The sequence below is a fragment of the Lucilia cuprina genome, chromosome 5 (genome assembly GCF_022045245.1).
Source record: "Lucilia cuprina isolate Lc7/37 chromosome 5, ASM2204524v1, whole genome shotgun sequence".
In the NCBI taxonomy this organism is placed as follows: Eukaryota; Metazoa; Arthropoda; class Insecta; order Diptera; family Calliphoridae; genus Lucilia; species Lucilia cuprina.
In genome coordinates, this window is record NC_060953.1 from 64,472,278 (window position 1) to 64,485,771 (window position 13,494).

General features: G+C 26.9%; 1 protein-coding gene across 1 annotated transcript in view; it reads left to right on the plus strand.

The window, feature by feature from the left end:
- Positions 1-1,354: 1,354 nt before the first annotated feature.
- Positions 1,355-13,494, plus strand: part of LOC111677064 (choline-phosphate cytidylyltransferase A) — an 18,189-nt gene continuing 6,049 nt past the window's right edge. Inside the window, exons 1-2 of the mRNA XM_046952984.1 lie at positions 1,355-1,750; positions 12,534-13,324. Of these exons, the coding sequence (XP_046808940.1) occupies positions 12,866-13,324 (459 nt within the window). The 5' untranslated portion in view covers positions 1,355-1,750; positions 12,534-12,865. The remainder of the gene's footprint in view (positions 1,751-12,533; positions 13,325-13,494) is intronic.

Consider the following 13,494-nt stretch of genomic DNA (forward strand, 5'->3'; position numbering starts at 1 on the left):
AATTATTCGGCCAAGGGCTGTCAAAAAATACGTTGTATTTATTTATTCCTGGTTTTAAAGATCAAAAAATATTAGTTAAAGTTGAGTTCTAGATCACTTTTTCTTTAGTTCTAATTCACTTTTTATTAAGTTCAAGTTCAGTTTTCAATACGGTGCCGTTAATTTCTTTCTTTAGTTCTAGTTCAGTTCTGGTTTGACTCTAGTTCAATACAAGTTAAGTTTTATTCAGCTCTAGTTCATTTCTTTTATTTTAATTCTGGTTCAATTCTACTTTAGTTCTAGTTCAATTCTAGTAAAGTTAATTCAAGCTTAGTTTCATTTTAGCTCAAGTTCTTTTTCACTTTCGGTTTAGTTTCAGTTCGGTTCAGTTATATTTTGGTTCTAGTTTAGTTAATTTCATTCTTTAGTTTGGTTCTAGGTCAGTAAAGTCTATACAAGCTTAGTTCATTTTAGTTCTAGTTCAATTTCATATATCTCTAGTTCTTTTTCACTTCCGCTTTAGTTTAGATTTACTTCAGTTCTATTTCACTTTCTTTTTCACTTTCGGTTTAGTTTAGTTCTACTTAAGTTCTATTTTGGTTCTAGATTAGTTAATTTCATTTTTTAGTTCGGTTCTAGGTCAGTAAAGTCTATACAATCTTAGTTCACTTTAGTTCAGTTCCATTTATCTCTAGTTCTTTTTAACTTCCGCTTTAGTTTAGATTTACTTCAGTTCTATTTTAGTTCTAGTTCAGATCTTTATCAATTCTAATTTAATTCTACTTTAGTTATAGTTCAATTGTAGTTTAGTTCCATTTTAGTATAAATGTTGCTCTATTTCGGTCAGTTCGTTAACTGACCGATCGCTTCAGTTCTATTTTAGTTCTTGATTAATTCAAATTTATAGTTCAGTTATAGTTCAGTTCTAGTTTAGTTCCAATTTAGTATAAATTTTGATCTATTTAGGTCGCGACTATTATAGTGCTCTTTTGGAGACCGTTAATTAAATATCCATTTATTTTAAAAAATAATTATTTGGAAAGAGTTTTATTTCAAATTTAATTTTAAATTAAAAAATATATGATAAAAAACCGCTAAATATAACTAAACTATCGATAAACAAATAACGATAACAATCCCTTAAATTTCTATAAAAAATCGTTAAATTGAAATTAAAAATATCGCTATATCAACATCACTGCTATTAAAAAAGATAACATCTCTAAAGCAATTAGTTATTTACCAGATGGTAACGTTGTCGATTTTCCTATAATCAATACCAAACAACTGTCACATTTCCTTTACCCACAAAATAAAATAAATATATAAACAACAAAAACAACATACAGACTTTGACACAACTATTCACCGTTACACAAATTGTTGTTCAAGTGCTATCACCGAGCATTTTTTAATCCAAAGTAGAACTAGCAAAATTTCCCTCTCTCAGTTGTAAAAAAAATTTTTACTTGTGAAGAAATGTGAAAGAAGTTCTTGTTAATTCCGTGTTCATTTTCTTAACATTATAAAAGTTCTCATGAATAAAATTTATTTATTGAAAATAAAAACTAAATGAAAAAACGCCCAACATTTATAAAAAAAAACAATAAGAAAATAAATAAAAAACTGATATTGTGTAAAGTGTTTATTAAAGTGTCGGAAAGATTTTTGGCCAAGAAAACAGCTTGAATCGATTTTTAGCAAAAAAAAACAATATTGGTTAAAAACAACAATAAATTTTTGTAAAGAAAGTGACCGAAATCATAACTGGGTAAGTTTAAATTATCGGAAAATATATATTAATTAACATTCAAATGATTGTATAATATAAAAAGTTATAAAATTTTAAAACTTAATTAATTTACTAAATAATTAAAAAAAAATATTAATAGCAAATATTTCTTTTACATACATACCCTCTGTTTTTTCTCTCACACTTACTCTTGCACACATACACACACATACTCTCTCTAGATTGCAATTTTTTTCTTTTGTAATTTTTCCTTTCAAAAGATGACGTGACATTTTAATGATTTGTTTTTGTATTCATTTCTTTAGAAAAATACGTGGATGAATTTTTTTGGTTTTCTGTTTTGTTTATTGCTTTTTTTGCCAATGGTCTTATCATTTATTTAGTTATGTACATAATTTTTTATTTATAAAGAAAAAAAAGTATTTATTATACAAGAAGGCTTGACCATGTACATATGTACATATATTATGTACATGAAGATATTGCTAAAATTCAGTTTTTTTATTATTGATATAAAAGAAAACAATAGTTCTTAATGTTTGAACTGTTTTCTTATAGGATTTATAAATCTAGGCCATTTATTTTGTTAATCTTGTGTTATCCATTATTCATGATTTTCTATTTTTGGTATCAAATGTAAAAAATGTACTACAATCAATAACAGCTGATAGATATTAAAGACTATTGTTTGTTAATACTAAGGGCTAGATACAACAGCATACATACAAGTTCATCCCGTGACATTGCCACCACCACCACGACCAATTATCACCACCCCTATAAGTTTAATTTAGTATGTATGTAATATTGATTTAGTATCACTTCCTATCTTTGTTTTTTGTTTGTTTTTTTAGTAACCTTCATAGTTTAAAAAATTAAACATATGACCAATTGGACAAACTTTTTTGTGTACACATCTTTGTTATATTAATAATTGTCAATTGGAACTGAAAAGAATTTGTACTAAGTGAATTCTAGCGAGCCAATTCATCTTTTAACAGCAACCTTGAAGCTTATGGTTTCATCTGGAATTTCGTTTCGTGTAACATAGTTAAAGTTCTAAAGAGGAGTTTTAAAGAAACCACTTACTTTGAAATTTGTTATACACTAATACTATTCTTTGTTCACTAGTACCAGATCCTTAACAACTTATTAGTTTATTTATGTTTACATTAAATGTCTGTATAAACAAGAAATGACCGGTGGATATCATTTAACATAAACATCGCTTTAATTTTTCCATATTCTTCATGTGAAATCTTGGTCTTTTGTTGACCGGTATTTGGCAATTTATATCCAAATTATATTAACAATAACAAATATCGTTTAAAACAAGTATTTCCTGTGTTATTTCTATACCACCACGATATCATCAACCAGCTTTTGAAGATATGGGGGTGAATTGTTAAAATTTATATGAAAATTTTACTTTTAAAAGAAAGAAGTAATATTTTGACTTCTATTTTGTTTTTTAAAATATACAGTTAAAACAATGTTTAAATGGTTTTTTTATTTATTTAAATAATAAGGGTGGTTTCAGTAGAATTTTCCTTTGAAATCTATAGTGGCTAATTTAAAATGGTCAAAATGACCTAAAGGCATAATTAAAACATACATAGTATCATGTATAATTATGGAACACCCATTTAATATGTGTTATTAAATTAACTAAATTAAACTAAAATCAACAACCCTTAACTTTTTTCAAAAAAATATAGCCAGTTTGCAAATATATAAAAATTTAACAATTTTTACACAATTTTCAAATTGAAATCGATCCAAATATTAAGTTTAATGCTTTTTATTATAGTTTTAAAAGAATCTCATTAAAAAATTATAATTTTATAATACAAAAAGGGGCAGAGGAAAACATTTCAGGCCATACAGCAGAAAAGCGATAAAAAACACTCCATGATCTAGGAAAAAGCTATAGACAAACTGTTGAAATAATTAGGTGCTCCAAGAAAGTTATAGACAATACTGTAATATATAAATTTAAGCTAAAAAATATCGAGAAAAATAAAAATTTACATCTTTTTTAAAGCGAAAAAATCAGACTCATGCAGAGGATGACACTTTCGTGTGATCAGCTTAAATGGAAATATAACTTAGATGTTGCCAACTTAATAGCAACTCAGCTCTTTATTAGGGTTCTGTAGTTGAAACGAAAAGTCAATTATTCGAATTTTTGCATTTAGTTTAAAGTCGAATTTTAGACTTTTCGACTTAAAGTATTTTATAAATAGTCGACTTTTTTCCTTTTTTTCGACTTTTTCAACTTTTTTCGACTTTCGACTATTTTTTGACTTTTTCGACTATTTTTGAGTTTTTGACCTTTTTCCACTTATTTCAATTTTTCGACTATTTTTGACATTTTTCTACTATTATCGAGTTTTTTTCGACTATTTTCGACTTTTTTTGACTTTTATTTCCAAAATTGACTTTTCGACTTCTTTTACAGACGATAGTCGACTTATAGACTTTTTTGGAACAAAATAGTCGACTTCGAAAGTTGATTTATAAATCCCTACTCATCATTGAAATAATTTAAAGTAAAAAGAAACTTCGAAAGATCAGGTGGCTCTATTTTTCGGAGCATCACTGCACTGAAAAAAAATCCATGCCTAATATATACGAAAAATGTCGTACATTGTACGAAATTCTTTCGTAATATATACGAAATATTTTAGTATAATGCAAAATATTCTTGAAAAAATTAATTTACATAAATTGAAAAAAGGGAATTTTGAATAAATATGGTAAAATTTACGAAATATTAATTTATTCAAACATTTTTGTTTATTTTAAAATAAATTTTCTAATTTTAGTTCAAAATTATTCTCCGTACGAATTTTCAATTTTTTTATAAAAATAATTCGTGAATAATAGTATACTTTTTCTTAAATTTTATAAAAATGTTGTAGTTTTATTTAATCATAATATAATTAATATCATTATGTTTAATTTCGCTAAAATTTAAGAAAAAATATTACGAAAGTTTTTCGTACTTTCGTAAAAATAGAAAAGGGTTTTATTAAATAATATTTCGTAATATACACGAAATTTTTGTAAATATTACGAAAATAGAAGTTACGAAATTTTTTTTCGTAAAGTTGAGCATGGATTATTTTCAGTGTGTATATTCCATAATTTATTGTTATTATAAAAAATGTTTAAATAAAAAAATTCCAATTTTTCAATTTAAAACGACAATATTTGCAAATTTTCATCATTTACATAAAATCACGTAATTTAAAAGTAAAATTTTTAATTATATATTTATTTATAAATTACATAAACAATGAAGTCAATTACGTGTTTATAACTATTATTAACATTCTTTAGAAGATTATTAAACAATTTTTTAAACTATTAAAGGTATTTTATAATTACAATGAAATTTTGTAAAAATAAATTAAATTTAAATTCAAAATTCAATATTGACAAATGTCAGAATTTTATGATTACATATTAGATATGAATGGACATTTATGATCTATAGGGCCTAAGGAAAGTGATTCAAAACTTTATCCTTAATGTTTTGTAGATTTTTGTTCTTTCACAGTTTTAATTCAATAAAACATAACTCTTAAGATTAGTAAGTTATAAGTCATTGACCATTTCTTTAAAAAAAAGTTAACAGCTTTTGTTTAACCATTTAAACAGTTGTTTTCTAAAAAAAATTACATTTAAAGTTCAAAAAACTTTCAGAAGTTCAAATATAGAGACCAACAATATCTGTGTTTAGATATAAAAAAACACATAAAAACATATGCTTTCTTTTTTGTAAAATAAAACAAAGAAACGGGTATTCTTTTTTTATATTTTCGATATTAGAATAAAAGTCCAATAAAAGAAGATTTTGGTGTTGTTGTCGTTGAAAAAAAGACATGTAAATTGTTATTTTTTTTAAATTTTATTTATAAATAAACAATACAAAATTATGTGTATGAATGGATGGCGGTATTGTGTACCAAATATACAAAAATACTTACTACATGTATGTTTGTTTGTGTTGTTGGCTTGTGTTTGTTTAATATCCGTTGTTGTATAGAAAAAATAAAAAACGAAGCCCATGTGTAAATACCGTTTAAATATTTTCATTCATAAAATAGAAGAGATTTAAGCGCATGTGCGTTAATATTAAAATTCCAAAAATACCACCAGCATAATAAGGGTTACCAAAGTTTAAATATTTATATTTATAATATTTACACTTAAGCTGGAGGTCTATGCTTTTTCGCATTCTAAGGAGTGAGATCGAAAAATTCTTAACATACATATATGTTTATAAAAAAGAAACCACTAAACTTACAGCTTTATTGTTTTTTTATTTGATTCAAATTTTTATTACAATTTACAAAAAAAAAAAAAATTTTTAGTTTTAATCACTAGTGATGAAATTTTGAACCCTTTTCGGAAACCCTTCCATTAACGTTTTTATAGTGCTTTCTGTCACTTTGCTCGAACATGTAGTCCATCTCCGTTTAAAATCTACCACACTTTTGGACACCTTTTTTGTACTCTTCAATTCTCTTTTAACAAGAGCCCAATATCTCTCCACTGGCCTTAGCTCCGGGCAGTTTGGAGGATTTGCCTCTCTTGGTACAAATACCACATTATTGTTCTTGTACCACTCAAGGGCTTGTTTACCATAGTGACAGGATGCCAAGTCAGGCCAAAAATAAGTGGACACATTATGAAGTCTTATGAATGGAAGCAGCCTTTTTTGTAAACATTCCTTGATGTAAATTTCGGTATTTATAGAGCCCGTTTTAACAAATGATTGGCTTCTTTTGCCGCAACTGCATATTGTTTGCCATACCAAGAACTTTCTGGGAAATTTTGTCTGCTTTTGGGTCGTAAACTTTTCTTCAACATTCCCTCGAGCATCAGCAACATAAAACTTTCGACCTGGAAGTTGCGAAAAATCTGCCAGAACATACGTTTCGTCATCCATTATGCAGCAAGAATATTTATTTATAAAACTTGACTTCAATTTCCGTGCTCTGTTTTTGGCCTCTAAATTTTTAGCAGCGTTCCTGTCAGGAACTTTTTGAGCCTTGTATGTTTTTAAACCTGCATTAGCTTTAACTTTTCGTACCAAATAGTCCGAGCACTGAGCTAACCGAGCTGCTTTCCTACCGGATGTGTTGGGAGCTCTTTTGAAAATGCGTTCTATTTTTTTGGCTTTAGAAACATCATGTGGACCATTCCTTCTACCTGAACCAGGTTTTCTATCAACTGACAAGTTCTCCCGGGACTGTTTAATAACATTGGAAACAGTTTGACGGCAGACCTTTGTATGCTTGGCCAACTTTTTGTAAGACCAAGTTGGGTTTAGTTGAAAATATTTAATAATTTCAGTAAGCACTTTTTTCTGGTCACTCATTTTAATCAGATAAACAAAAAAATTAATATAATTGACATTACACATAATAACTGACATGTTTTTCAAAAGTAACTTGATCAAAAAAAAATCAAATAATTCTTTGGTTGAAAAATGTAATGAAAAACGTGTGTTAAGAATTTTTCGATCTCACTCCTTATGCGTCTGTCAAAAAAGTAGAATCAATGCATTTATATGCTGAAAGTTACAACCACAAAAGTGTAGTATACCTTGACGCGTATAATGCTTAGACCTGGTTGTTGAAATTTCTTTCTCTTTCCTAGTGTGAACCAAGTCTCAGGAAACTTTTTTGGGAAACTTTTGATTTTTGTGTGTGACAGAAAGAGAAAGAAATATTAACCATCTTTTTATTTCAAACACAAAGTCAAAAGTTTCCCAGTGTGAAACAGGTCTTTAGTTTATAAAAAGGCTTCCAATTTAGTTTTTGTAATGACTTCTACTTTTATAAGGTCTTAAATATAAACAATAACTCAAATATTACAAAAAAATTTTTTAAACTTTATGACACGATATCTTGAAATCATACCCAGCAAATAAAAGTGTGGAAGAAGATGTAGCATTTTCATCACAACTAGTTGCTGTAGATGTAGCAGCGACACGTGTAAAGTCGGTGTAGCTGGGTTGACAAACCTTGGTCGCTGTTCGTTGAACTCCTAGTCGTTTCGGTGCGAAGAACCGATTATAGTGGGAACGACCAAAACTGGTTCAATAGTAACCCGAAGTGATTCTAATTCGGGTGTAAACCCTATGTATTTTACATTAGCGTGTCATTGAAGGGATGTTGTTTATATTTGGCAACTCTAAACTACATCTAATCTTATTTCTAGAAGCAGTAAAAATCCGATATTTGAATATCAAAAATAAAACACATTCTCTTAATGACGCGCTTAAGTAAATTTCACTGGTTTTTCACCAAACCTTGATGTACTTTAAATATGTTATTTGTAATGACTTTTCTACACCTCTTTTCTCACTTTTAACTTCGTTTTCATTTGTAATGAAATATTTGTTTTATAAAAGTGAATAATACGTAATCGCATTTTTAGATGTGATTAAGATGTAGTTTGTAAAATATGACATCAATTATCAAAAAAATTAAAATAGTTTCATAATATAAGCTTGTTTCTGAAAAACTTGTTAAACATTTTATGATTTTGGCAACTCTTAAACTTAAACATTTTTACAAAGAATAAACTTGAAGGTCTTTCAATTTGGTTAGAATATCGTTTTTTTCTTTTACAAATAAACATACAAGGTAGAAGTTATTTTCAGAAAGTCCTCTTGAACTTGACATGCTTAGATAATTGTAGTTTATGTTATTAATTTATTTAAACATTTTAAAATAAGTTTGTCTACAAATGTTCAAAATCCAAATAACTTTATAAAAGATTTTTATTATTGTGATTTCATCATTATCTGGCGATAGTATAAAGTCCACATGACACCCCTAAGGGGTTTCAAATATTTTGTTTTTTCAAAATGTTTTGTTTTTATTAAAGAGAATAAAAAAATGTAAAATACAAGTTAAAAATAACACCGCTTATGTATTCACTGACCTTTTATTATTATTCTTTACATTTTAATCATATTAATCAGAATAAAGTGTTAATAATAAATTATTAAAAAAGTTTTCATGTAAAATGTAGTTCACCAAGCAATTGTTCTATTAATGCAAATATTTGCCCAAAAATTTGGAAAATCTATCTAATAAACAAATAACAGATTATTTGTATTTTTTTAGTACGTAAGAGCTTTCTTAAAAAAAGCACAAGGTTATCTCTCTATGGTTAAATTTTTTTAAATATATTTTGTTTGCATATTTGTAGGTACATACATATACTTTTAACTTGAAAAATTGTTATCAATTATATAAATATGTATAAATTTTATTATTTTCAATTTTGTGTTTATAATCATATTTTCAATATATTTTTAATTAGCTTTATAAAAAAAAATTTAGTTTATTTAGAACACCAAAAGAAATTTGTTGTTAGTCTATGCGTAAAATGTTGAATTTATGAAAATTGAATTATATTTTTAATGGTACCAGCCATTACTTAGTAGACCTTGAAAATTTCAATTGATAATTTTTAGACTTTCCCAATTATTGATAAAAATATTAGAAAAGAAAGTGGTGACCGGTTAGCTTTGCAGGCCCCTGATTGAATATGTAAATGAAGATCTATATAACCCTCAAATAGAAAGATGGATAGATGGATAGATAGATAGATATATAGATAGATAGATAGATAGATAGATAGATAGATAGAAATGTTTAAATTATTTTTAAAATTTTTATGTTTGAAATTCAAAAATTAATATGAAATTCAACTCAAATAAAAGTAAAATTATATTTTTATGAATCCTTGAAATTTATAGATTATTTTAAAATCATTAAAAAATGTTCGAACATAACATCGAATTTTCGGAAATTAAAAAAAATGGTAAAAAGCAACACTGCGAAGTTTAATCTTGTACTCAAAAACATCAAAGGGGATTAACATTAGGGTACTAGAATTGAAACGACTTTTCAACTTTTTTCGACTATTTTTTATTTTCGAGTTTTTTTTTCGACTATTTTAGAGTTTTTGAATTATTTTCCACTTTTTTTAAATTTTCAACTATTATTGACTTTTTCTACTAATTTCGAGTTTTAGGACTTTCCGACTTTTTTGACTATTTTCAACTATTTTTTCCTTTTTTCAAGTTTTTCCGACTATTTTAGAGTTTGTGACTTTTTTGCACTTTTTTTAAAATTTTCGACAATTTTTGACTTTTCAACTTTTTTCAACCTTTCGACTTTTATTTACAAAGTCGACATTTTTCATAGACGATAGTCGAGTTATCGACTTTTTTGAAACAAAGCATTCGACTTCGACTTTTCTAATTTTTTCGACAACTCGAAAGTCGATTTATAGACCCCTAATTAACATCAGAATCATTTCTTTTTTACATTAACTAATCTGATTATTAATTGCCAACTTAAAAACTCCCTCTAAATTTTTACGATTTACAAATTATTTGGAGATAATTATGAATTTTTTGAACATAATTTCGAATTTTCGAAAATTTAAAAAATTTCCATTAAATAAAACTTAAATTTTATTCTTGTAAATTTTTGTGATTCAGAGATTATTATTATATTTAACATAATTTTGAATTTTTCGCTTTTCGAGTTAAATTATATCTTGTGAAAATAATGATTATTCTCAACTATAAATGTACTTTTCTGAAAGAAAAAAAAACTTGCGGTTTTTTATACCCTACACCACTATAGTGGGGAGGGTATTATACGTTTGTGCTGATGTTTGTAACATACAAAAATATTGGTCCAATACCCATCTTTAAAGTATACCGATCGATTCAGAATCATTTTTAATCAGTAAACCTTGTGCGCAAGGTACAGGCCGCAATTTTCAAGATAATTTGATAAAATTTGCACCAAGCATGTTTTTTGGCACAGGGACGAAGCCTATTGAAAATGGTTGAAATCGGTCCATTATTTCACATAGCCCCCATACAACCGTACCTCCCGATTTGAACTGATGACACTGCAGATTTTCGTAAGGATCAGCCCTTATTTGACCCTAGCCCCCATACAAACCCCCCTTCAAAAATGTCTTAAACGTCTAAAATTGACTTGTAACCATTTGTATCGCAATGAAACTCAACAAAATTAACTGTTATTTAAAAATATATCCTTTTCCCAAATTTAGCGAGGATCGGCCCATATTTGACCTATATAAAGTCTCATTTAGACATTTTTGCTTAATATTTGCTTAAATATTTTGGAATTATGGTAATATTCAACATAAAAGATTCTTTATAAAAAATAAAAATTTTTAAAATATATTCATGGTGTAGGCCGACTATACTTTCCTACTTGTTAGTATGAAATAAAAATGATCACAGATTTGGCTTGTTTTATTATGAACTGAATTAAATTGAATCATTTCAAAAATCCACACTGCTTCTGATGCTTTTTAGTAAATTTAAACAAAGTGGACTTTGATTTTGGAATTTTGCAACTTGTGAATACATCTCTATTAAAAGAAGGCCAAAAAAGTTTTAGCGATTCATTATACTTTCCAAAAAAACTATACTACAAACGATTTATACTTGTTAATCATTTTCGTGTACAGGCTTTTTGTTACACATATACAAAAACTACATACAAATTAAATATATACTCTCATACTACTCACGTGAGTCAATATGAGTGACGCATTATTATGAAAAAAAAAAAACATTTTTTCTCTCGGACAACTAATAAACCTACACGTACACGTACTTTTACTTATAAACATTTCTAATTTCGAATGTATTCAAAAAAAAAAAAAAGAGAGAGATAGAGCTAAAAGTTGTACTTTAAACAACCTGCCAACGTGCTAATAACCAGTTTCGTAAAGTTCTTAACCAAGTTTTTTTTCTTCGTTGGAATTGGTGAAACTCTTTAAATACAACAGTAGATTTGATTATAGCGGTTCTATTGCTCGCGCTCTCTTTCACAGCTTGTTGTTAATAGCTTTAGTATTAATTATTTCTTTTTTTTTAATTTGACTTTATCGCGCCATACCGAATCATTACCGACTTCCATGTGTGTGTATGTATGAAAGCTGGCAAATACAATTTTTTCGATTATTCATCATTCGTCTTAGTATTTTTGTACGGTTTAAACGTATTATTTTTTTTAAATTGTTTAAGAAAATAAGTGGTTTTTATATAATAAGAAAATATTTTTGTTAAATTAAATTAAAAAACCTTTTAATTGTTTAGCTAATTAATGTACTAACTATAATAATAACAAATAAAACTAAACAAAATGTAAGTTTTCTATATTTAAACAAAAATATTGAAATTAAAAGTTGAAAAATGTTTAAACTATTGTGAAAAATAAAATAAAACTAAAAGAAAATTTTGTTTATAAAGTGAAATGTTTGTAATAAAAATAAAATCTAACAAAAAAGTGTTGAAAATCCAAAGTGGCGAATAGCAATTTTATATTATACAATAGAATGCTTATTTAAATAAATTTATTTTCGCACTTTAGCTTGTTCTAGTTTCTTATTTATTGTAACTGCAACAAATTGTCGTAGATTGCCAAGAATCAACTGCATCGTTCGGTCAGTGCACTTAATGCCAAATCAATGTTTATTTTTTGACATTGAAATAGCAAGGATGTTTAATTATAACATAGGTTTGGCCCTAAAAATACTTAACTCTCCTATAAATTGGGAAACATTATTTCGTATTTTAAATTTTCTTAGAAAATGACCTAAGTTATACATAAATTTGTTTACTTTTTTACCACAACATTATTATTTCTTTGCATAAATAATCTTTTTATTATTTTATTTTATAAAAATTGATTTTTTTCTTTTTTCTCTGCAGGTCATTTTAATCAAGGCATAAATAAATAAACAAACAAAAATTGCATATACATATATAACGGTTGCAAACAATTTGTCATAAATTATTATTAACAAATTGTATGACTAACGAATCTCTAACGTACTAGAGTAATTTAAATAAAAATATCATCATCAACATCCATAAAAAAATTGAAATTTAACATTTCAATTTCAATTATAACCAAAAGAACACAAAACAAAAAAAAAAAACTTTAATTATTATCAAGGAATTTGCAGATCTTTTAAAGTTTTCATTTCTTTATTCTACATTTTGTAATTATTATTTAAACAAATAAAAACACACACCCTGCAATGGCATCATCCTCCATACTCGCCAACAATCCAGTTACAACACATAAAACACCAACGTTAATAAACGGTTCTAATTCAACTGCTGCAACAGCTACAGTTACAACACGCAAAAGAACATACGAAGCAGCTTTAAACAATCCTTCATCTTCGTCGTCGTCTCTTAACACAAACTTGTCACAGTCGCCAAATTTTGATATTGCCAAAGAACAATCTATGTTGCCTCCCTCGTCACCAGCTTCTGTAACCGATGATTTGATATCGATTAAAGTGGATGGCCCTTCGGACGGCACCATCACTAAAGATTATACACGCACAATTTCACAAAGTGAACCTGATGATGGTGAGGGTGCTGCAGCAATTTTGGCAGTGGATACTGCAGCTACAACTAGTCCTGTTAAAAAGAAATATGCTCCACCAAAAATCATTCAACAAAATGCAAGTTGCAGTTCGGATATAATGGTAAGTTAAAAGAAGTTTTACTAACATTTATATTAATTTTTCTATGTATGAGATATTTAGATTAGATAGATAAATAGATAGCTAGATAGATAGATAGATAGATAGATAGATAGATAGATAGATAGATAGATAGATAGATAGATAGATAGATAGATAGATAGATAGATAGA